This window comes from Pygoscelis adeliae, unplaced genomic scaffold, assembly GCF_000699105.1.
Source record: "Pygoscelis adeliae isolate BGI_AS28 unplaced genomic scaffold, ASM69910v1 Scaffold38, whole genome shotgun sequence".
Taxonomy (NCBI): domain Eukaryota; kingdom Metazoa; phylum Chordata; class Aves; order Sphenisciformes; family Spheniscidae; genus Pygoscelis; species Pygoscelis adeliae.
Window position 1 is genome coordinate 8750759 of NW_008825614.1, and position 25152 is coordinate 8775910.

The following is a 25152-nucleotide window of genomic DNA, read 5'->3' on the forward strand; positions in this document are numbered from 1 at the left end:
GAGGCTGAGGAAAATCATGAGATTGAGGACAAAGACGAGGAGGAGGAGGAGGAGGAGGAGGAAGACGAAGAGGAGGAAGACGAGGAGTCGAGTGAAGGTTAGACAGATTGATTTGTCCTTCCTTTCTGCTAGACAGTAGGGAAAACTGAGTTGAGTATTTGCCATGCAGAATGAGAAAGATTTGCCTTGGAAAACTTTCCTCCTTCTTTCACTTCTTTATTGCTTTGATTTTTGAGGGAGTTATTGTCAAGGAAAGCTTTAGGTGGATCGTTCTGGTTACAGAAGATCTTTGGCCACAGGGTAGTTACAACACTAATATCAACACAATATGCTTCCCATACACTATGCCAACATGTGCAATTCCCAGCTTTGTGACACTGTACTGTTTTATTGTTGTTTTTGATTATTATTGGGAATCAGACTTGAATGTGCCCTTTGTTCTTTGGCAGCAAGAGCTGGAAGCATTGTGGAGGCAGTGTTTTCAGTTTTGCAGAGTACCTCACTAAGGGGTAGTGCCCTGTAACTGTCATCAGGGCATCCCAGAAGCAGCTGCTTGTAGCTCTCCTTAGTTAAAAGACGGCCTTGAGAAGTCAGGGAGTTCAGGTGGTTGCCATTTTAACTCTGAGGGATTTCTGTGGAAAAAAGGGAAAGACTCCTTCCCCTGTGTTCGTCTCAGTCGTCAAAATGCAAAAGTTTGTGCTAAGAATAGACATGTCTTCAGTGTTTCACCACCATGACAAACTTCTTGCTGATCTTGTCATTGTCTTTGTACTCACATTTCCTTTTTGTGAAGACTAATAGACTCCAAAGAGCTTCTTCGTAAAGGTCTTTGGCTGCCTAATGCAAGCAGAGGTCCAGTTTTTTGAGTCTTAATGGCAGTTTTGTTGATGAGCTCAGCAGGCTGCTTGGCTACTTTTTTCAACGTAGGAGCTGTATCTGTGGAAGTCAAGACTGCTTTTTAAGTATGGTAACATGCACGTTGTGTGTTTTAGTCTGCTATGCCATGGTGTTCTTGTATGGACGTTGTTTCATTCGAGCAGTTTTCCTGTCAGATGCTTTGCATACAGCGGGAGTACATGCGGGAGTGCTGGATTTCCAGACAGTCTCTCTCTCTGATTCTGTCCTTTCTCTCTTTCTCTCTCTCCATTGCTTGTGTGTGTACACGCGTGTCTGGTGTTATATATGGATGTGTGGTTCCCCCTGCTGTAGAGGGGGAGTATTGCCCTTGGGAGAGAGAGCTGCAGCAAGGCCTCTGGCTTCAACGTCTCTCAAATGAAGAGGACACGGGTACATTTAAAGGTACCCGTATACATCTCCACTTCCATTTCCCCGAAGGAGGGGGGGAATGTTTTAAAGAGCAGGTCCCACATGAGAAGTTTGTGTTTTATTTAATTGCTTTACCAGCTCCCTAAAAACTGATTTGTAGCTGTTATCTTCAGCTCCTGGTCCAAGTGCCATGTATCAGGTCTGACATTGCCACTGGTTATAGGAAAAAGATAAAGCTGCCAAGTACCTCAGGATATTTAGAAAGCCTGGACAATTTGCTACTGTAATGTGTATGAACAGTGACCCCCACATATTTAGGAGTTTCAGATTTGTTCCATACACACAGACTAATTGCACATGTGCAATATGTCAGACACATGGGACACATCAGAAGTACTGCCTTTAGATTGCCTGTGTCAGCAAACTTGCATTTTTTGTTGTTGTCCTTCGTGAGTGTGTGTCTGTGGGGAGAGTCTGGGGGGGAAGCTAATCAAGCTGCGGCGGTCCCTCAAGATTTTTCAGTCAGTCATATAATGGGCATAAAATTAATCTGACATTCCAATCTAACTGGTTGTGTTATTTTCCATTATACATTCTCTTGCAGTTTATTTCTGATGGTTGGGTTTTTTGAAGCACTTGGTCCTAATAGCTTGTTAATCCTTTATTCCCTCAATGTGGTTCATTAGAGACAGAATACATAAGAGGAAAATCCAAGTGCCTTCCTGCAGGTAAGAGGGCATATGCAGTTGTCAGACTGCATATTTTGCAGCTTATGGTTGTAACAACTGTAGCTTAGCTTCTGACTTTTTTTTTTTTAAAAAAAAAAGGAAGCAGTGTTATAATTTTTCCCAGTTTAACTTTTCTGATGGTAAGAATGAGAAGTATTAGTAAGATGGCTGAAGAGCGTAACTGAAGAAGTTCCCCCTGTTGCAGTGGCTAGTGTGCTTTAGGCGTGGCTCCTAAGGAATTGATTTGTGGGTGGCTTCTCATTCCATTAAAAGTTCAATACTGAGACTGCCCGCTTCTTATAAAGTGGTAGTAGGTGCTACGGTGGAGCTGGAGGGGAAAGCTACCTTTCCAAATGTAAGTGCAATTAATGTCCAGCTTCCTGCAAAGCTTAGCAGGCAGCCTTGAGGGAAGGCTTACACCAGGTGTCATTTGAAATTCTCAACCATTTAGACCTCAAGGAAACGTTAGGTTTGCCTGTTAGCCAAGCAGCAGTCCTTCACAGCTGGCTGTGCTGCTATTTCTTTACTGGAAAAGGTGAGAAGGACCCATGTCCTAATCAGGACAGGCTCAGGCCTCTGTCTAGAGACTTGTGGAGTAACTGAAGGTGTGTATGTTACACTGGTCTAAATCCCAGATAAATCCATTTTCAACCATGCAGATCACGTGGGACCTGCTCTTTCCGAGCCTTGCTGAGTGACTATATACTTCTCAGCCATTGCTGGCAAACCTAAACCTTTTAACACAAAATTTTGTGTGGCAATGCAAATGCTAACTCTACTCATCTTGGGGCCTGCATGCGAGTGCTTTGGTACGGAGTGAGAAAAGCCCAGGTTCCTGTCCCTGCAGGATGTCCAGTAGCTCTGGTAGACCATGTGGTTGTGCTAATTGATACAAAAACTCTCTGATGAGGTGGCAGAGACATAAAACTGCTAAATACTTGGCTAAATTGTGAATCCTGCTCTGCATTTGAGTTTGTGTGTCTGAATGAACCCTTTTCCCCTTTAATAACCAGCTGGCGAGTCTGTCCTTCCTGCAGTTCCTTTTGTCTGTTTCTTCTGCAGTTTTAATGCCAAATCTCACACATAGTAATTCCTGAAACAGAAGTCCCAAACACTTCGTCATGTCTGGGGAAAACATGGCCAGGAGAGAGGAACTTCGTTAAAATAAGACAGCAGGAAATAATGAGTGCGACCTCCAAATACTGCTAATGTTTCTTGTTTCCTTCAAACACTAGTGCACCATATGAAAATCTAACTGCTTTTGAGGTTCTAAACTGCTGAAACAGTATTTTGCCCTACTCAGTGGTAAGCCAGCTGTTGTGAAAATTGACTTCCTACTTTATAAAGTAAGTGGGCATTTTCCTTTCAGGACGAGTCATTTGCTTTTGAAGACCACTTCTGCAGACGCTGAACACCCGTCCCCCATAGAATGAGTTATTTTATTATGGGTAAATAAAACCTAAGCTACAGTCCCATAGCAGATAGCAATAGAGACGGGGTCTGTGAATATAATACTCACCTCAGGGTAGATGCTCCCAAGGTGGGTATTCTGCAGTGGTTAAACAAGTTGCTTATCAGTTGCTTCAGGTGCCCATTGTTCCCTTTGACACTCCATAAGTAGCTGAGCTTTGTGTAGGCAGGTAATTGAGGAGTAATGCAATTTCTTTTAAACAAACTCATTTGTGCAACAGGAAGTCCCTTCTGGGGAGGTGGGGGGGCTGTTAAGTCATAATGAAAATGCTGTTATTCTTCAGAAAAAAATTCTACCTTTTGAACAATTCAGTACAAAAGAGCAGGAGTAAACAAAGTAGTGTTTTAAGTGCTAAAGTAAGGGTGTGCCCCTGTGTGCATATGCACGCGCACACATGCACACACATGAAACTCTGAGATCCATCAGGTAATTTAATTCACAAAGAAGTATATACCCAGCATAGAAAGGAGTGCTTAACCCAATAGTAGGGAATGAAAGACCTTTTGTTTTGGTGCATCAAACTACAATGCAGATTGTCCCTTGCCTTTAACAGCCAGATGTCTTTGCAACAGTCATCATGAATAGGCTGAAGGAGTTGGAAATTTCTGCTAAATTGGTATTTACATACCACATACTGTTGGACACCCAGAGAATGTCTTTCATTTCAGCGAAGCTGCTTGCAATAGAAATAATCTACAATGATGTTTTCAATAGCATCTCTCTGCCTTTGGAATGGCATTATTCAGCTTTGATGGGAAGTATGAGGAGTGCTGTATTGGTGTATGCGTGCACACACAATGCTGAGCTTTTTCTGTCTGTCTTGCAAACTGATCTTAGCCAGTAATGTTTTCTTCTCTTCTTTTCTCATTTCCTTTCCTATGATGCGTTACCTTTCTTTCCACTGTTCTCCCATCTTTTCCTCCCTGTCCTTCATACACCCTGCCTACAACCTGGTATGCCATGCCCTCCTCCTGCTAGCTGGAAACCTTAGACTGCAGCAGATTGTAAATCCCGTTGATCCTCTGGAGATCCTGGCAGATGTTCACTGGACACACATCCGTGAAAAAGAGGAGGAGGAAAAAATGGTCCCAACTTCAAAGTCCTCCACCTCCAGAGGTAATCTCCCCCAAGCCCCACACCGTCAACTCCTGGATCACAGTTGCAGCTGTTTAACTCTGTTGCTTCTGTGCCCTTCAAGAGCAGTGTACTTCAGCAGGGGCAGCAGTGATTGAAAGGAACTGCTTTCAAGTTACACTGAAATTACACTCGGTTAAACATTTTGCTTTTCAGGTCAGTGTCTACTTAAAATGACTGCTTTTCAGCTCCGTGGTGGTGTGACTACTTCTGACCCGTTTGTCTGGCTGCTTTGACTCCATACCAGTTTTCCTCACTACATACATGATTTGATAGTGCTGGCAATCAGCCCTCCGTGACTGACTTTAGAGATAGTAATAGAAGCTGTCATGTGCTTTTTGTGGCAGTGAGGACTCTACGCCTCTTTAGGGGAAGCTGAAGGGCTATCTTGTGTAACTACTACAGCAAAGATTGAACAGGGTCAGCTTCTGTATTGAGCATATTTCTCTGCTGCTGCTTTTCAAAGTGTGTAACTGCATCTGGTATTAGTAGGGAATGATGGGGTTCGAAGGGCTTGCAAATCTGATCAGTGGTGGTTTTGACTCCCTGTGTTTAAGATTTGACAGTATATCTATTTTTTAAAGTGAGCTGTGACCTTTGTGAGTTGCCAGTTACTTAAAGGAAAACTTTGGAGGGGGAAAATGTCAATAGTCTAGCTCTCTTGTAAGCGCCTTCCAGCAGTCCCTGCTGACCTTATTCAAGACTATATTACAGTGTGTCATAGAATCATAGAATAGTTTGGGTTGGAAGGGACCTCTAAAGGTCATCTAGTCCAACCCCCCCTGCCGTGGGCAGGGACATCTTCAACTAGGCCGGGTTGCTCAGAGCCCTGTCCAACCTGACCTTGAATGTTTCCAGGGATGGGGCATCCACCACCTCTCTGGGCAACCTGTGCCAGTGTTTCACCACCCTCAGCGTAAATAATTTCCTCCTTATCTAGTCTAAATCTACCACCCTTTAGTTTAAAGCCATTCCCCCTTGTCCTGTCGCAACAGGCCCTGCTAAAAAGTTTGCCGCCGTCTTTTTTATAAGCCCCCTTTAAGTACGGATAGTCTTAAGGTAAGTATGTCGTAGGTGCTTTACCTGTGCAGAAGCCTAGGCTTAATAAGTGTTAACCATGCAGTTGGTGAGTAGTGGTCTTCTCTCAGAGTCTGTAGCCATTGTTCCAGAATTGTAGAGGAAGTATGCACGCTGTGGGAAGGGGTGTCTTTTACAGCAAATGTGAAATTAAGTTGATGACTGATCTCTCTTAGAAAAGCCTAGGGCTTTACCTCATGTTGCCTGATCATATTCCATTTCAGATAATTATCTTTTCCTCATAGTTCTAGATGTTTGGGGATTTTTTTTTTTTCAATCCTCGTCCAACTTGATACACAGTTCCAGATCAGTTTGGCTAAGCTTATAATTGCAGTTTGTAGAATGCGCAAGGATTTTCTGGTGAAATCTGCTCCTTACAAATAAGAGATGGATATTTCCTTTCCACTGCAACCACAGAAATAGGCTGTGTTCAACTGTCTGTAACATTCAGTATTGCTAGAGTAGTTGCTTAACGTTTAAAATGCTAAGTAAAAAATGTTAACACAGTTTCTTAAGCTTACTACAATTAAGATTACTTTAGCTTCTGCTGAGGGTCTATATCACTATAGCTTCCAAATTTTTCTTTTAATTTGTATTTTATAATTCCTACTTTTCCATAGTGTATTGGTACAGCTGCCAGCAAAAGATGATCCTTCCAAAATTGATTTTGTGGTCTTTCCAACTTCCTTTGGGGAAGAAGGCAGTATTTCCTTTCCTTCCCCTAAAACTGGGGAAAACTAGGACAATCCTGATCAATAGATTAGCTGCTTCAATTACTTTGTCATACAGTACACGTGTGTGCAGGCGTATTAGCAGTTTCCTTTTTTAAAGGGCTGTCACCAATAAGTACTTATGGATACACTGTAAGTTTTCAACCTGAGTTCAATAGACAAATTTGTTCCTGGCTGAGCTGTATTCTGTGATAAGAGGTGTTTGGAGAGCAGTGGCGATAGGGTTTGATGTGAAAGCCTCGGATAGCGTTGACAGTACACAGAAGCCCCTCTCATTCTGCTTTGGGTGCTCTTCTTCCTCTGGCATTCGCACCTGGGCAGCATAGGTTCTGGGATGCCTGTTATGACCGCCTCTCTCTCGTTGCTCAGCTCTTTCATCTCTTAGTTTCCCTCCTCTGCAGAGTTTCAAGTGGAGCACAGCAGCAGCAGCAACCTGCTGGTCAGATGCAGTGTTTTTCTCACTGTGCCATCCATATTTCGTCTAACATTACAGATCCTAAAGGAAGATTAGGCCCCTGACATTTGTATGTTACCTCAATTTAAATCCCAAGCCTGGAATCAGTTCTTTAACATCTCATAGGTTTTATTCCTGTATTTGCTACTGAAAAATTTCCCTTTGTCACTCTTCTGTTTTAGACGCTTACTGATGGTCTAATTTTGACTTCTTACAATTTATTGTTTTTTAAATTCAGCATCCGACCTTCCCTCCGTACGCCATGAGGCGGTACAGGCGTGGCTGGAGACGGTCCCTGGAGGTAGTTTGGTGATGTTCTATGTATTCCAATGCACAATAACCCTGCCCGTCTCTTCTCCATGCCTTCAGCAGCTGAGCTGGTACTTTAACCCTGGAACTTACGGCCCTGTCGCTACTGCATGACTGGACGTGGAGGGAGGGCGGAAGGGGGAGTGTGCATGCACGCCTTGCTCAGACAGTCCATTCTTGCATGAACTCAACATTTGTTGTAACCCTTCTGAAGGCAGGCCAAACAGAGAGGTTAACATGGGTGTAATAAAGTAGAAGGAGGAATCTAGTTGAGTGCTTTGATTTGCTTTGTAAACTGAAGACTGGACCAGTTATTCTTCCTCTAGGTCCTTGACTAAAAGAACATGGGGCTTTCTTGCAGTCGAAAGATTAAGTGACAGAGAATGCTTAAAGCAATTGCAGTTCTCTGTAGCAACTGCAAACTCTAGTTATCTGGCAAAGAAAGAAGGCTAAGGTTGAAGCTGGGATCTTTAGGAATAGCAACGGCTGTGTGTCTCCTTTGACTTGGGGTTCACGTTATTTAGGAAAGCCTCAGAAAAGCTGAAGGATGGTAGAGCTCAGCTGCTTTTTTTTATGTGGTCCTCTAAGCTCTGTTATAAAACCAATGAGCATGAAGATTCTGGGATTAGAGTAAGGGAGTAAATTTGTGTAAAGCGGTGAAGGTATCTAAATCAGTGGAACAGCAGTAGTTTGTGGCTAGGTAGTTGAACTACAGCTAAGTTGCTTTGGCACATCAGAATAGCTAGCTTGCCTATAAAACTTTGCTTCTGCTGCTGCTTTGGCAAGGCAGCAGTGTTTACAAGATGTCTGCACACGATGCAGTCTGCTCACGGCTGCTAGCTGATATGAAGTGCTGATCCCAGTTTCTGGCTGCCATAGTGTGTAGCTTCTGAGTTATTGTGTGACAGCTTTTGGCCTCTTGCTCCTTATCCTAACCGCGTATACGTATATGCACAGTATATGTATAATATAACCCGCCACCTGCAAGCTCTCCATGTCCCTCAAAATGGGATCCACCCTTGCACCAAGTTGTTACTTATCTATGCATCTGTAATCTGTTGAGTTTTGTGCACCAACCTAAGAATTGATTTTCTCCTCTCTCTCTCCAACACTCCCTATGTGTGTCATGTTAGTTCATGGTTTCTGGATCTGAAATCATACATACACATAGTGGTATCAGATATTCCTAATATCAGTTACATTTTTGCAAGTTTTTATTAAGATTACTCACGTTTGCTGCTACCATAAAACCATCCCATGACATCATTATTTCCAAAATAACATAAGCTACCGCATACCTAAGCAAAAATCAGACTGGGACACAGTTTGGTTTTGTTCACTAGATTTGTAAATGCCCCTGTGGGCAGTCCAGCTTTTGGCATATGATTGTCCCCTACGCTTGACATCTGTAGGACTCTGGATTTTTGTAAGTTTCATAAAGGAATAGGCCAGTGCTTTATCACACGTAAGTGTAACTGCCTTTTCACAGTAGTTGACAGAAAATAAACTAGCCGATATGTTTGTCTTAATATTGCAGAGGGGAAAAGCATGGAAAAAGAGGAATTCTCAGGTTGAAGGAAGAAGACAAACCACCCACTGAAGGCTGTGTTTTGAAATAAGCAAAAACCTGTATTAGAGAAAGAGGAGAGGCTGCAAGACCGCAGTTTTAGGGAGGGTTGGTTTGTTTTCAAGATTGTCTTAATTAGCAATGCTAGCATATAAATGGTTCCAAAAGCCACATTGTCACTAGTAAACAAAAAGGGTCAGGGCCTACTCTCTGACTCAGGAGAAAGCTGGCACAGCATGATTCACTCCCACATGGCTAAACTTTTTTCCCAGAATCAGGCAGTTGCGTCCGGACTGCCTGTTGGAAACAGCCTCTAGCCCTACCATGGGAACTAACTGCTGGGAGTCATGCCAGGAGCCCTCCTAAAGGTGACAGTATGACACTGTGTGCATTCAGGTCTAGAGACTTGCACCGCTTAGTTTACTGGTATAGGTGCAACCAAGAAGGTTATAAATATATCTGTTATCATCGTTATAGGACCATATCCTATATGTACAATTTGCAAATGTTGTACGTAATAATACATGCTGACTGTGTATGCATTTGCAATAGGATATACAACGGAGTTAAATGTCTGCATGTTGTTGAACATGATGCTAACTCACTGCACAAATCTAAAAATGTAGTTGACTGACTCTACTGTGGAAAAAAACCTGAAAGTGCTTGCTTCTTTTTTTATATTTAAATTACATTTTATGAAAATGCTTAACAAATAAAATATTAAGCAAGTAATCCATAGCACTAGAGATGGGACAAGGTGTCACACGGTTTAGGTTTTTTAAAAAAGTATCATTTAATAATGAAGTTTAGACCCCACAGTTTGGTCTTGTCTCTCCTCCTGTAATTAAATCCTGCCACAAGTAGTAATGTCAAATGCCCTTTTCAGAGTTATAAATTCAAGACTCTTTCCTTTATTTTGACCCAGCAAATCAAATTATGATCTGTAACAGAAAATAAAGTTTTGAATATATCTTTTTATTTACTTTAAAATATCTCAATTAATTTGTGACCTAGTTACTTGTACAGCATACCAAGTCTCTTAGACCCTTTTACCAAAGACTACTATAGCTGCACAGAGTTAAACAGTTTCCAGATGTAATAATGATCAAGCCCAGAGCTAGACTCTGTCTCTGACTTACACCCTCAACAGCCGGACAGTTGTGGTACATTGTGAGATTTCAGTTTTCACCTAATACATGTATGCTATAAAGTGGTGGTAACTGTTCTGGTGTGGTAAAGGAAAAAAAAGTAATCTTGCTGGAAGAACAGTAAACTTTTTTCTGGTTTGATGTCTTCCTGGTCCCCTTCTTGTTTAATTTTTCACAAGGCCTGTTGCTCAGAAAAGCCCTGGCTGCTTTCACTGCAAATGCCTTGGAGACTCCCCAAGGGCAGGCATTCCTTGATTTGTTGGAGTCTGGAAGTATCATTTCACCATAGATGTCTTTCCAGGTGACACATTTCAGGATTTCTTGTTTTGGCAGTAATTAATAAATATCTCCACTATAAACTGTTGGTACAATTCAATGTAGAACCTTTTCACTGTATAGGTTTTTTTCTTTTCTTTTCTGTTTTTCCTCAATATTTGACTATATTTTAGCTCCATGTGAGGATAATGATGTGGAGGATGAGCTGGGCACAGAGCCTGCAGACACAGAAGGGCAGGCAGGTGAAGAAGGAGACACGGGTGCAGAGCTGGATGATGGTAGGGTACCACCGTGCATCATTTAAACCGGTTATATGTACAGAATTGTATTGGCAGAAAATACTTTGTGTGAGGGTACTTAAACTTGATCTTATTTTTAGCGATGTAGGAGTTTGTTTCAAATAGTCAAGGAGGAGCCAGGAGTGAAGGACAAAAAGAAACAGAAGAACCTTAATGCTATGGGTTATAGAATGAATTTCTCGTGTCTTCTTACCATCTGCTAACTAGAGGGCTTGGTCTTGTGTCCGTATTCAGTACTAATCCTGTTGAATAACAGAAATAGAAGTAAATGTGTGAAAAGTCCACAAAATTATGCCAAAAATTGCTAGTGTAAAATTAACTGCATATGCCAGAAAATATTGAAAAATTTCCAGAAAACTGGTAAGGTATAACTTCAATTACTAATTTAGTTATTTGTACTAATAGTCCATCATTTACTGCTTAAATGACTTTAATTAGCACACAAAAAAAGGAGTGAAATATTTAAGTGTTCAGGTTATGAAACTGATGAGCACCATGTGAATAGAAAGAAAGGATTATGAAAGATTTTTAAATAATAAGCAGATGTCCTGAGGGACTTGTATCCAAGATCTCTTGGTTTTTTCCCCCTGTCCCATCTGTGATCAGATGACATCCCCTCTGATGCAGAAGCGGAGTTTCGCTTACATCAGGGTGGCGTAGAAGAGCCAGAACTAAAAGTCTCTGAAGATGAAGATGAAGAAGCAGAAGGTGCTTCTTGCAGTATGACAGAAGGTAATAGCTTTCCCATCAGTGTTTGAATTATTGTAATTGCATTTGAGACAGTCTATACACTTATTAAATTTAAGAGAAGACAGTCTTGGATTTGAACCATCTGACTACTCTCAGTGGCAAGGTATGTTGCTTGCATTAACATTTTGAGAAGAATGTTCTGAATCCATTAATTACAGCTTCCTAAAGCGTGAGAATCCATGTAACTGCTTTTTCTTGTAGAAGTTTTTACATTAAGAAGCTTGTACCATTTTTGACATTTAAAAATTTTTGTCCATGTTCCAGATGTCCAATCTAGAAGTTGTAAAAAGCTGAGAAATTTGTCACTACTTGCTCTATGTAACATAAAAAAAATAGATTATTAGCAGTCTAATGTGTTTTTGGAAACATTTTTGCTTTCCCTAGATCCATGCAAGCCATCCATCCCTATCCAGTCATCTAGTGACAGTGTTCTTCCTCTGTCTCCAGTTGATAGTCCCAAAGCAAAACAAGCAGAGGTAAGAAAGGAAATCTTTGAAGTTTTCTACCTACTACCTGTAGTTCAATAGAACAGTTTGTTGGATAACTTAATGAGGACTGACAGCAGTGGGCTTTCCTCCTTTCCTGTCTCTATAGTTTATGTTGATCTTCTTGAAATCTGACTTAATTTAGGCTTACAAAATAATGTACTATCTTTCTTTCCTATCTTCAGAGTGTAGTGGCTCTGGCACAGTCACACAAGTTCCCATCACAAAGCCCCAAAAAGAATTATATAGGTTATTTTAATTTCAATGTGCAGTTAACGAGATATATATATATATGTATATAAAAAATAAAATGCATGAGGGGAGCCGTAAGTAGGGTGTTTCCTGTTTATCCTGGTTTGGCTATCTTTTCTGTACCAGAAGCAGATTTGTACAGTTGCAATTCAAAATTATATTTATATTACTTAGTAGTAACCAAAGCAGTGCTTATTTATTCCAGAGTAACAGCATAGTTCAGCTTAAGGAAGTGAGACACATCAATGATGTACTGTCATGTTGTCAGCCCTGGAGTCACCATGCAAGCATACTCTGGTGTTTCCAGCTATTGGTGTGTAAAAGCAGGACGTACGTGACCCTTAAAATGTTCAATTCAAATTTTTCCCTCCCAAGTGTTTGTTTTTAAGGAATTACTAAAAGATTAGACTTTATCCTAGAGACTTTTGTCATAAACCAGTTTACTTTTACAATGGACATGTTATGGGATAAGGCTGGTTTGCCGAGAGCAATTGCTGACAAGATTCACTTTCTATTAAAATTAAGGGATTTTTTTTTTCAGGACCATCTAAAGATTCTGTTAGACATAGTTATTGTTTATATCAGGACAGTGCCTAAATGCAGTACTCAAGACCTGGGTGTTTAATATGTGTCATACAAGCACACAGATAGAGAGATTCATGCTCTGATGGTCAAGTGTCAGTTTAACCAAACTGTCTGCATTCAAAAGAAAGCTGGTGCAAAAGATGTCATTGGGAAGAATAGTATCAGAACTCAATAACAGGAGTCCACTGCCAAAGGGTTAAAGTGTAAAACATGAATTGTGCTACTGAGTAATATGGCAGTCTGGATGTAGGAAATGAAAACCAAGACTTCTCAGACCATTAAGGGTCAAGGGAATTGCAGCCTAATTTACCCTTAACAGAGAAAGCACCCCTTGCTTTAAGAAAACGTTACAGCAGATGCTAGCCAGCAGAAAGTGGTGTATTGATGAGAGCTGGAGCGACTTGCATCAAATCTGTCTGAGGTAAGGGACCACCACAATACACAGAGTTGGGAGATTCGAAGGGAACGCAGGAAAAGTAGAAATAAATTTAGAATTTAGTTTAGTGTTTTTTCTTCCAAAAATTAAATTTGCCTTGTTATCATCTACAAAGGATGGTTTATACAATGGGGCAGAAAAATGAACCATACCTGATGAGAAACCCTAAGTGATGTTCCAGGCCTGCAAATGGGATGCCACATGTGGATTTTTTTGTATTTTGATACTTGGATGGTTTCCTTATTGCTAACTTTGTTAAAAGCAAAACAAAATGGAACAGTATTCTAATGTGCCCCGTGACTATTAATATTTCCCTTTTTCATTTTTTGCAGGATGTAAAAGATCCCCTGGCTGAAGTATCCCGTGCAATAAAATCTCCAGAGGCACGCTTTTTTCCTGAGCCTTTCATTCTTGAAGAAGGACCAAAGGATGAAATGCCCAAAGACAGGAAAGTTAAGAGCCCTTTGGTGCCACCATCTCCAGTGCTATCCCAGCCAGTTGCATCACCAGAAGCCATTGCACCTACATCACTAGCAGAGTTTCAGCCAGCAGCACCAACATTGGCTTCATCCCCAACATCTGCTCAAATGCCTATCTGTTCCCAGCCTTTGCCTTCTGCCGAAACATCCATTCCATCCCCAGTGGAGCCTCCAGTATGTTTCCAACCTGTCCCAGCCTTAACATCTACTCCTTTAGCCAAACTGGTCCTTAGGGGCCAGGATAATGAGGTGGAAAAACTGGGGAGCCCTACTACTGCTGAAGAAGCCCTGAAACGGAGTAACCTTGTAGAAGAGTTCTGGATGAAGAGTGCTGAAATCCGGAGGAGCTTAGGGCTCACTCCAGTAGACAGAAACAAACGCTTAGAGACAAACTTCACTGTATCTGCCCTTGAGACAACTCCTCTCAAGACTTTTAATAGTGAGAATGTTTCAGGGGATGAAAGGATCCATCTTGTGAAACCCCAGCCTGCCCCAAGAAGACAGGGACTGTCCAAGTTAGAAAACGAGCAGATTTCTCTGCTCACTCCAAAATCTCCATCAGAGAAAGAGCTAAAGAGTTCCAGTGAAGTAAGGAGAGATGTATCCAGCAGTTCTGGACTTGGCCTTCAGGAGAGCTCATCTAACATGAGAACTATGGCTAGCCAGAGCTTCAACACTTCTGATTCTACCATGCTTACTCCTCCATCAAGTCCGCCACCACCACCTCCTCAGGGTGAAGAACCAGCCACTTTGCGTAGAAAGAGGCATCAAGCAGTCTGGCAGAAAGAGGTTGAAGCCAGGTCACCTCCAACACCAGCATCAACACCTCCTGTTCCCCCACGCCACGAGCCGACCTCTGCTGCCAAAGAGTCAACCCAGGTCAAAAAAGATGACGTAAGGAAGTCTTTTGCAGAGAGTGTGGATGAGATTCCATTTGCTGATGATGTAGAAGACACATATGATGACAGGACAGAGGACTCAAGCCTTCATGAGAAGTTCTTTACACCTCCTACCAGTAGGCCAAGGCCAGAGAAACCACTTCTTTTGTCCTTGGTCAAAGAAAATGGTGGTCCACCCTCAATGGAAGGAGGGGTTAACCAAAAGAAGAGAGTGTTGCCTGAAATTTCTGTGGAGGCCAAGGAGCTTGCTGAAGAAAGAATGAGAGCCAGAGAGAAGTCTGTCAAGAGCCAAGCACTGCGTGATGCCATGGCTAAGCAGTTGTGTAAGATGAAAGATATGGAGATGGCTGCAGCTGCTGCTGCTGGGACCACAAGGGCACGAAAGGCATCTTCTATGCCCTTGAAGACCAAAGAGTTGTTTTATGACTCTCCAAAGCATCTGGCCTTGAAAATAGCAGAGGGATCCACACGAAAGCATGATGCTGCTAGTGAGAAGTTCTCCACTCCTGCTGCTGATGTGGCTGGACCTGAAGGGTCTGTCACCTCTTCAGAAGGCTCCAGCGGGAAGAGTAAGAAAAGAACTTCCCTCTTCTCCCCTCGTAAGAACAAAAAGGAGAAGAAATCCAAAAATGACAGCAGGCTTTCCGACAAATCTAGTGGTGGGACAGAGGAAGCAACAAAGCCTAGGTCGTTATGGAAGTCGGTTTTCTCTGGGTATAAGAAGGACAAGAAGAAAAAGACTGATGACAAATCCTGCCCAAGTACTCCCTCAAGTAGTGCCACTGTGGATTCTGGCAAGCACAAAGCTTCTCCATTGGTTACAGCTGCAGGTATAATAGATACGTGCCTCTGCACTATATACTTTTCCTACAGCTAGGGAGCTTTGAAAGTAAGTTTGGGTTGCTTTGTCATTCAGCTACTGTGCTGAATGACACTGCTCCCCAGTGTCAAATGGGCAGATCAAGATAAGTGCTAGCAACTAGAATTGTATGGTTGCGTATTGACAGAATTAGTTGATATGCCACTGAAAAAAATGGATCCTTAAATACAAGCTTCACTCTTGATATGTAGAAGGCACATCTGTTTTCTGCCTTAGACTGATTTGAGAAATAAGCACTGTTTGTTGGAATCAGTTGTTTGTGACATGTCATCTCTATTTTAAATCTGATCCTCATCTTTTCCTTGGGTGGTCTGTTCTCTTTCTTTCAACCTGGCTCCATGGATGCTGAAGACTGCAGAGATGCAGTTACTCCTGTGTTCTCAGTGATCTGGCAACTGTCTGCTGATCTATGAAGTGGGGATTCTGTGGCCTCATGTAAATCTCTCACATGCCATCAGGTGCAGGCAGAGGTGTTTAATGGCAACTTGTGATACAGTAAATAAGTTAGCCATAAATGTGATTGAAAGCAAATATGTTACATTTCTCTGGCCTTGTACAAATAGCCAAAATAGTGCCAGCTGCTGTCATCCAAGTACGTATCTATCATAAGAGCATTGATACAGTACAAAGGGAGAATCATGACTGTTATTCTTAACAGCGTTTGCAGAAAGTGTTGCTCTCTTAGAATGAAGCTTCTAACTAACATTGATCGTTTTGTGGAGCAGTGCTTCTCTGATCACTCTGTAATCCCAGGCGAAGCAACTGAGACTGGGATAAAAGCACTAAGTGTTTTTGAAGCTCAATCAAACAACTTACCAACTGAGTTCTGAAATCTTTACGGAAAGAATAGTTACCACTTCTCTAACTTTCCCTTTTTATTCCTGGCTTCTCAGATTTGCAGCTCCGTCAACACCTGAGTTTCTCAGAGGACTCTGACCTCTCCAGTGACGATATTCTGGAACGCTCATCCCAGAAATCCAAGCGAGAGGTAGGCAGATGGGAAATGCATTGTAGATGGATCTAGGATCGTGCAGATCACAGGCTCAGAGAAGCATATCAGACACCTGGATGATTAATTTTGTTGTTCTTACTGTTTCTTCTGTGGAACAGGCTTTCTTGTAAGTTGGCTGACTGTTCTGCCTAAAATAAGTTGGTTTCACTTGGATTCACAATTGCAAGCTACTCCCCACTGTTATTATATGAAGGATCTGTTGTCTCACTGTGACGTTACTTTACAACGAATATCACAGTCAGAATAGTGAATTTTGTCCCTGTTGTGAGCATGCCAATGATCTACAGAAAACAGACATTTAGTGTCAGAAGAGTAAATTTCACTCTGGCTCTAATGTTATTGCAAAAAGATAACAATGAGATAGTTCTCACTTTTTGTAAGGGTCCGATTTTAGGATACTGTTGTACCAGCCTCTTTGATAGATTGAAGTGGTAGAATTCCAAGCAAACTACAGACAGGAATGTACTTTTGCATACATCAAGAACATAGTCAAGACAGATCATCAACTAAGAGGTAAGCTACAGGCTGCAGTTTTGCAACACATGCAGGTTTGCTTATTTTTCCTGGGAGAAGAGAATGTGTACAGTCTGAATTAGTACCTTCTCTTTTTGGAGAAAAGATGAGCCATCAGCTGTTTCTTCCATTTTGACCCTGTTTTCTTTGAGTACTTAGAATCATAGAATCATTTAGGTTGAAAAAAACCTTTAAGATCATAGAGTCTGTTGCTGAGTATTTCCATGTGTCTGTGTGTGTAGATAAACAACTGTGAAGCTGAAATACATAGTCGTGAGCCCCTATGAAATGCCAGTATATAGGGGTTGGTCTTAGCCTGGTGTTCTCGTTCCAGTGTGGTCTGGTATGAACTCTGCTTCTTCTGAGAGAGCTGTTTCTTGTTCCTGACCAATCTTCCCTAGCTAGGGCTATAATGTCATATTGTAAGACATACCAAAGGCTTTCTAGCCAAAATAATTTCACTTTAAATGGTGCTTTAAGGAAGTTACTGAGGAGGAAAGAGGAGACACCAGTGGGTCTCCATAAAAGCCCAGAGAGAAAAATACATTTAGTTTATTTGCACATATTTATATGCAGAAAATATATGGTAAGAGCCAAGTGCCAAAGTTAGTTGCTTTTAAACTATTTATTTCAATTTAGGATGGCACTATTAATACAAAAATAAGTGAAAAACGTAAGGAACTGCTCCATCATAGTAATGGGGAAGAGCCCTTCTTTTATTCCTGAGAGCTTCTAAGCTCTGATAGACAGAGTTTGCAAGGTTTGGAGGAATAAGCAGAGATTTCAAGGCCCTTCTGGTACTGAAGAATGAGAAATGTATTCCCCCCCTGTCCCTTTGTGGTGGTGCCTGGTTCATATGTTAAAAAAACTCACAAAGAAGAGACCATTTGAGAGGGTAGCGTCACAGACATGGTGGTCTGTGCGTCCTGTCTCAAACTTGTCATCCAGTGTGCACAAATCAGTCTCCAATGGCAGGATCTAGTTGATACTTGGCTCAGATGGCAAAGGTATGGAAGTACTGCAAATTGAAGTGTCATAGGAAATGCTTTCTATGTGTATATATAGTGGAATGAATTAGAATAACTAATGAATTTAAGGCTGGTGGAAGGAGTTGATGAAGTAAGTAGGAATTTTCTATATTTACTTACCTCTTTTTTAATCTGTCTCCCTAGTTGATCTAGATCTCTTCTAAGAGGAAGACTATTTTGTTTTTATTTTATTCCCTTTTTTCTCTCCCCCTTCCATTCCTCCTTGCATGCCCTCAAGGCGTTTCATGAGAAATTTTTCATTTTCCAAGAGATGCAGAAGAATGAGGTACCTGTGGCTAGCAGAGGACAGATATGCAATACAGGGGGTTCAGGTAAAAGTTACAGAGTTACTGTTCTGCCTTGTAAGCTCCTTCAGGAGGAAGCAGGGCTTTGGTAAGGTCCATGCTTGTTTTCAGACTTCGGTATGCCTTGATGGTCACTTTTTTTTCTGTGCTGAGCTACTTTGATTTAAAATGGCTTTTGCAGAGAAAAAGATCTCATCACTAAGCATTGGAGGGGATAGGTGACAGTGGCAGATGCCTGGAATCCTAATACTGAAAATATCTCGCTAGCTCTGCCAAGGGTATGGTGGTGGTGTCTCATTTTCTTCCATTTGCTGTTGCTGAAATTACATTAAGAATTTCTTTGCTCAGCATTTGCCTATTTTCTAAACAATAGTTTTGAGAATGAATTTATTTAGAGGAAAGGAATCTGAGAACTCCACTTACCTAGTTTTATTGCATCCTGTCCAAGGATGTAGAACGTACATGCAAACACTGGAATGCCTTGCTGTCAAAAGAAATGTAACTGAATTTTGAGACTGACAAAACTGGGTTTCTACTGATTTAGGGTGGGGGTTATATTTTTTGAGTTACAAACTGCCTGCTACTTATTATGGGTAAGAGTTGACTTCCTGTGTGCCACATAACTTTTATGTGAACCCCTTCTCTAAACTGAAATTCTGCTTGTGCTGCTTTTTTGGTAATTGTAGTGAGCTTGCCTCCCAGACAGCTTGCTCTGTTTAGCCTGTTCTTTGTGATCAGTAGTGAATTAATTCGGTGTTGTTTAATGTAGCGTCTTTCAAGAGAAGCATCTTGTAAAGAATTCCTAATGTAAATGCCCTGTGGGTCTCGTGTTTACAGGTGTGTGTCATTGTGTGTGTGTTTGTCGTTGTTCCTGTACAATTGTGGTATTCTTATCAGACATGCGTTTTACTACCGCAGGTAGCTTGCTTTTTACTGAAGTTTTCATACATGCTGAAGTTGTTCTACGGCTTTTCATTTGTGACTGTTTTTAGTTAATTGAATGTGAAAATGCAAAATGCTGGCTGTTCACCCAGAATGGCACAATGCCATCTGTACTTCATGACACAAGGGAAATTTACCTCTCTTATAAACCCCAAGTAGTTTACTTGCCGTATTTTTGGGTACAGGGTAACGCAGAATGTCCTTGGATAGAGAAGGTAGTGATTTTTTTCTCCTTGCCTCCTCCTTGCCTCCTCCTTCTCATAATTTTAGCTCCTCAGGCTCTCTGGAGGCTCTCTTTCTAGACAGGGAGATTCCATTACTGTAGGACACATAACCCACTCCAAGCCCATCTTGTGTTTCTCCTGTCACAAAGCAGTGAGGAAGATTTATGATGTTAGTTAAATGCAAATTATCATTTCTATGAAGTAGAGATAACTTAAAACCATGAAATAAACACAACTCCTAGGAGAGGCTGTAAATCAGATTGTAAACGGAGAGTTGTGTGACAGAGTAATATATGGTTGGCTGAGCCAGTTCAGACCAAACATGCCCCAGCATAAGCCATTATTCCAAATCCTAAGCCAAAATTTTATATGTGTATGTACACGTGCTTGCTCAGTGGGCTTTAAAACCATAGGTAGATAAAGGCCAAATAATTCCTCTAGAAAAAGCTATTTCCAAATCGACTGTATCTTCAGAGGCTGCCAAAGCTAATTGCCTTCAGGCGAGTGCTAGAAACTTGATTTTGCGGATGGAAGTTCCATTGTGCTTCATCAGTCTGGGTCACGTTCAGCATTTGCACAATTCTGTGTTTCATTTAAAAACAGCTTTGTTTTATTACTGTGCATCTGTTTTCAATGTTGAACTGATTTTGCTTCATTTTGTACGTTTGTTTTTTTTTTTTTCCTTTACCATTCCCCCTTTAAAGTCGATTTATGTACCACACGCCTTGGCATTCAAGAGATCATATTCGTCAAAGGTAGTGTCTCCATTCCCACTAGTTGGCCATTGTTGCATTGCATGTCCCTATATTAACCCATTGAATCCAAAGCTACCCATCACATGTGCACTAACATCACAATCATTGACTGTGCATGCGTGAGATGTTAGCAGACATGGGCAGCAAATTCTTTGTAGAGGTTGTCTACCAAAAATGCATTAAGCTCCAAATTGTCTGTCTAGTTAGAATGCATGCAATTATCAGTGCACAGCAGTGCACCACTGTACAGTGATGTGGATGATCTTTGAGCTTCAGAACAAATTGGTTTTCAAGGCAGTTAAATATGTATGTGTATTCTTTTTTTTAATACTTAGAGTGTGAGTTCAAATGAATTGTCACACTTCAATCAGCATCCTTCAAAATTGTTGAGTTCACCGAAATCTTAGTGAAACTGTATCAAGCTAAAATCAAGACAGAAGTTGCATTTCTATTTCAGGAATGTTGCTGCTTTCTGAAATTCTTGTTGTCCTGTCTTCACAGTCACAACAGTGTTACATGGAATAGGAAAGTCGCACCCTCTATCACTTTACCTTCTGATTCGAGTATCATTGTGGATTTTGTGTTTTAAAAAAAGAAAGAAAGAGGAAAGTGTTAACTTCTTGGAGCTTTAATGATGGTGCTTGCTAACCACCTATCTGAGGGATTTTTTTAATAGAGCTGTGATCCTACCTTAAACTCTATTCACTGAGAACAATAAACCAGAGGTAGGCTGACCAATGTGGCAGTACAGTAACTAGATAAAGCAAATTTCAGGGTGGTCTGTCATAACATTTTGTCCTTAAAGTTGACTGTCCATGGAGAAGATCTCTTTCCAGAAGTGGAAGACATCTGTTTACAGCTGTCCCTTAAAGCTTGCATATATGTATGTGGGAAGAGAGTTCTTTTCTTCACTGTAGTTCACTTAATGCAGTTGTGAAGTTTCTTTGGCACTCTAAAAAGTCTACCAGAGGAAGCCCTCCTGGACTACAACACAACCAACTAGTACACCTGATAAGATACTAAACCCCATTCAGTAATGTTAAAAACACTTACTTATTTTTAAACTAGTTTCACTGAGAGAAAAGAAGAGGAGAAAATACCTTTCTATTTCTATAAACATAGCCCTTCTCCTTTTGGATGGCTTCTGGTGCTGTAATATTCTAGTTTTAGTTTAGGTGGTGTTTGCTCTGTTTTACACCAGCCAGTTTTGTGGGGTTGCTCTTGAGATGGGATTTCCCATCTCGCACCAGAATGTCTTTTTGCCTTCTTGATTCATAGAAAAGTTGCACAAATTTCCACAGGTAGTCATTACCAGATACACCAGTATAACTCCTAGCTATGGATGTTCTTGCTCCAGAATAAAATAGGGAGAGGGGAATACCAATACAACTACTCTAGTCTATAATAATTTCTTAGTTTATACTGCTATAATTGTTCATGTAGACATGCTTTTTACCCTCTTTTAAAATGAAATCAAGGTGACCCCTTTATATGGTACTCATTGATTTAACTAAATCTATTTGGCTAAATCTATTGAGAAATAGAATAAAAATTGATTTGGTCTTTGGGGAGAGGTTTCATATAGCAGTGGAAGACAGGGGCGGGACATTATATAAAATCACAGTTTTGCAGTTGGCTTATATGCTTCTTCACTCCTGATTTGACCCTGAAATTGTTGCTCACTGCACTGTGAACACCTTTGCCTACGGAAGCTTGACTTTTGACACAGCCACGGCAAAGACAGAACAGCTCCCTTCTGAGATTTTGGAAGAGAAAATGGTCATCCCTCTCCCCATACCTCTGAGCATGCAAATAAAATCTGCCCCTGTTTTTCCTTCCTTCAGAGAGCCTACACAGAAGAGGAACTGAATGCCAAGCTGACCCGGCGGGTACAGAAAGCTGCCCGTAGACAAGCCAAGCAAGAGGAGCTAAAGAGGTTACACAGAGCTCAGGTAGTGTCTCACAAGCTTCTTGTCATGGCAGACAGTTAACTCTATGTGAAAGCACCATGATCCTGACATTCCTCTCAGTGTGTCAGAAGAGGATCCAGAGACGGAACTTTCCTCTATTTCTACATGATTGTCCCTGCTCCTACTCCCTCTTTCAAATTCGATATCATGTCACAGACATGGCAAGAATGGCTGAAACCTATCATGGTAGTTTTACAGTGAGAAAAATAATGACCATAACACCTTTCTAGCTGGAGATGAGTGAAGCGTCATGCACTGAATGGACCAGTGATAGTCAGATAATACCTGATGAAGTTGCACCTATCATTGCTTTGCTAGATTATGCTGCTGGGGAAGTGTTACCAAATTAACCTTTAATTACCAGACAATCTGTTGGAAAACTGCTGGCATCATCTATAGGTGATGAGATTTGTTTAAAACTCGAGGTGGGGGCTCAGCTGACTGAATAGCATCACCTTTCACTTCAGCATTTAGGAAGGTGATTGGAGTTGTAGCAAACAGGTGAGTATCAAGGTGTTTGCAAAATTAAGGAGTAGGATGCAAGGGGGTGGGGAGGATGTTGTCACTGGAGGGACTGTGATACTAGCTTTTGAAGCAGCGTATTATTGAATACAAATACTTGTTTTTGAAAAGGCCGATTTGACTGAAGTCACTTAGTGCTGGATGAGTGCTGCAGACAGAGCAGGAGAATTGCTGTTGGTGAGGTTCTGCTCCATTCTTCTCTGAACAGATCATCCAGCGGCAGCTTGAACAAGTGGAAGAGAAGCAGAGGCAACTCGAAGAGAGAGGGGTTGCTGTGGAGAAGGCCCTTCGGGGAGAAGCAGGTATCCATCGGAACTTGGTTTGCTTTTTAATGTTTTCTTATTAAGTGCTTGTGCAGTAGTCCATAGCTGCTTGTATTTTAGAGGCAATTGGACCATTATAGCCTAGAGAGAGAGTCCAGTGTGAATCCATTCTCCCTTTTCTACTATCTTTTTGAGGCCTTGTTTTTCCTGTGTTTCTTCTAATTGTGGGACTTCCCCATCGGCAGACACTTAGTTCGCTTGTCTTTGCCTGAGGCTTAGGAGGTGATTCTCCAACTATTAATAATGGCTGTCTGACTGTTTCTGCATGTTACTGGATATTACAGCTAGAAAATTGCAGGGGTTTCCTAGCTGCAATTCACATGAAGCTGTCACAGTAAGAGAACCCTGTTTGTATGTCAAGGAAGTAATTGTGAAATTGTGTGTGCTTTCTATATTGTGTTGGATTATCAAGGTAGTGTCCTTACAAGGGACCATCACAGAACATCTTCCTCCCTGCACAGCCCAGCACACTGGCTACTTCTGACAAAGTTGTGTAGAGCAGAAATGCACACGTGTACTGGAAGGTATCAATGTCAAGCTCTTCTTAAAGGAATGTTATGTGTACTTGGAATTAAATTAAATGTTTATCGTCTGATCTGGCAAGCATATGAGTGGAGGAGTACTCGGTTCAGATAATGCTGATAGTAGCATAATGATTTGGAAAAAAGAATCCTCAATTGCAAGGAGTCAAATATCCAACAGGCAAATGCAGTGTATGTATACCTGACAGGCCCAGGATTATGTACCTGATTACAAAGGTCCAAAGATCAGAAATGTAATAGTGGAACAGGTGTTTGGAAAATGTTTTGGCTTATTGCTTGGATTGAAGAGTCACCGCTATGCCTGTGAAGATGGAACTTGATTAAGCAGTGAAGGTTCACTAGAGGAAAATTGTTGTGACTTCCCACCAATTACTACTCGGCCAGGATTAGGTATGTTTGATGCTCCATAAGGGTGTGCCAAAGCAGCAGGACTGAGTGGTTACCAAAGCAAATAGATACTACAAGTGTGGAGAACAATCTTGAGGACTTCAGTGGTTTTGCGATCTGACTAGCTTTTTTGTTTGTGGGTTCAAAAAATAGCCTTGTGCAAAAACTCTTTCTTTGCGGTGGTGCCTCCTTCCTTATGCTGTGTATTTCTGTGTAGCTCCACTCTGTTCTCTGGCCTGCCAGTTACTGCACTTACCACCTCTCTTATCTCTAATTGTTCTTTTCCTTTTTCTTCTTTTCATCTGGAAGTCTGTCTTGATTACTCAGCTGCTAAATGACTTTCACGTAAGATATGTCAGCACAAGTGGGAAATCTCAGCAGCTGAGAGAACATTTTTCATGATAGAATGCTCTATCATTGAAGAATGATAGAAGAAAGCCTAAAAAACATTCAGGGAGAGCAGAATATGACCAAGAGTAAAAATTGCTATTTTATATGGAAGACTGCAGAATTAAATCCTTGTATAACTAACTTCTCACTCCCAGCTCTCCCAAAATGGAAGCAGTCTTAGATGAGCTTGTGTATTTGTGAATTTCCTAGCGGAATTATGAAATTGTAGGTCACTCTTTGCAAAATGAATCTCTTTTCTTCAGGAAGTCTCTAGGGTATGCTTTGCTCTTGCAACATGTTTCTATCAACAGATCATACGTTATGGTTACAGAAGCTTAACTTTGTCATAAAGAATTCACCAGCCTCAACTCTTCCAGTTATTTCAGGGGATTAACAAGAAACACATTCCGGGGGGGGGGAGGGAGGGGGGCGGCATGTTCTAACCTGTGTTGACTGAAACACAAGATTATAAATTAATTCCATGCTTCACCTCTCTAGCCACTCTTGCATGGACATTTTACATATGTTTGCAGTAAAATAACTGAATTTCTTCTTTTTAAAGTCTGTGGAATCACATTCCATAAGTACAATTAATTTCTGGCTCCAATATCCATTAATTACTCAGGAAGGCATTATAATTTTCTTGTCATCTGCATTGCCTAAGATATTGACCTAACAGTGACCACTGCATTTTGCAAGTACCATTGTGTAAAGGTGTGGAGTCATGCCCTTGTCTCTGATCAGTCCCTCCCCTAATGAAACCATGTAAACAAAAGTTAAAAAAGGGAAGGGCAGTGTATGAACTGGTGTTGTCATCTGAAGAAAAAATCTCTTCCTTTTAATAAGCTTGTACAAGGGGAAGAAATGTGGGAGGGTGGGAGGTATGCCTCCTGTGCACATACTTTGTCCACATAAATAGAGAAGGATTGCAATGCAGGATCGAAGTAATGGCTGTCCCATAGACAGCAACCAGTATTGACTGTTCTAGGAGAACATACTAGGCTCTGTAATGA

The 25152-nt window shown here is 41.2% G+C and overlaps 1 protein-coding gene across 1 annotated transcript in view; it reads left to right on the forward strand.

Annotated features, from left to right (window-relative positions):
* MICAL3 (microtubule associated monooxygenase, calponin and LIM domain containing 3) overlaps positions 1 to 25152 on the forward strand; it is a 114523-nt gene that overhangs the window by 68912 nt on the left and 20459 nt on the right. Inside the window, 12 exon segments of the mRNA XM_009332877.1 lie at positions 1 to 97; positions 1210 to 1299; positions 4444 to 4581; positions 7100 to 7162; positions 10335 to 10439; positions 11067 to 11192; positions 11595 to 11686; positions 13301 to 15176; positions 16120 to 16214; positions 19955 to 20005; positions 21850 to 21957; positions 22706 to 22799. The exon segment at positions 1 to 97 is cut by the window's left edge and continues 40 nt beyond it. Of these exon segments, the coding sequence (XP_009331152.1) occupies positions 1 to 97; positions 1210 to 1299; positions 4444 to 4581; positions 7100 to 7162; positions 10335 to 10439; positions 11067 to 11192; positions 11595 to 11686; positions 13301 to 15176; positions 16120 to 16214; positions 19955 to 20005; positions 21850 to 21957; positions 22706 to 22799 (2935 nt within the window).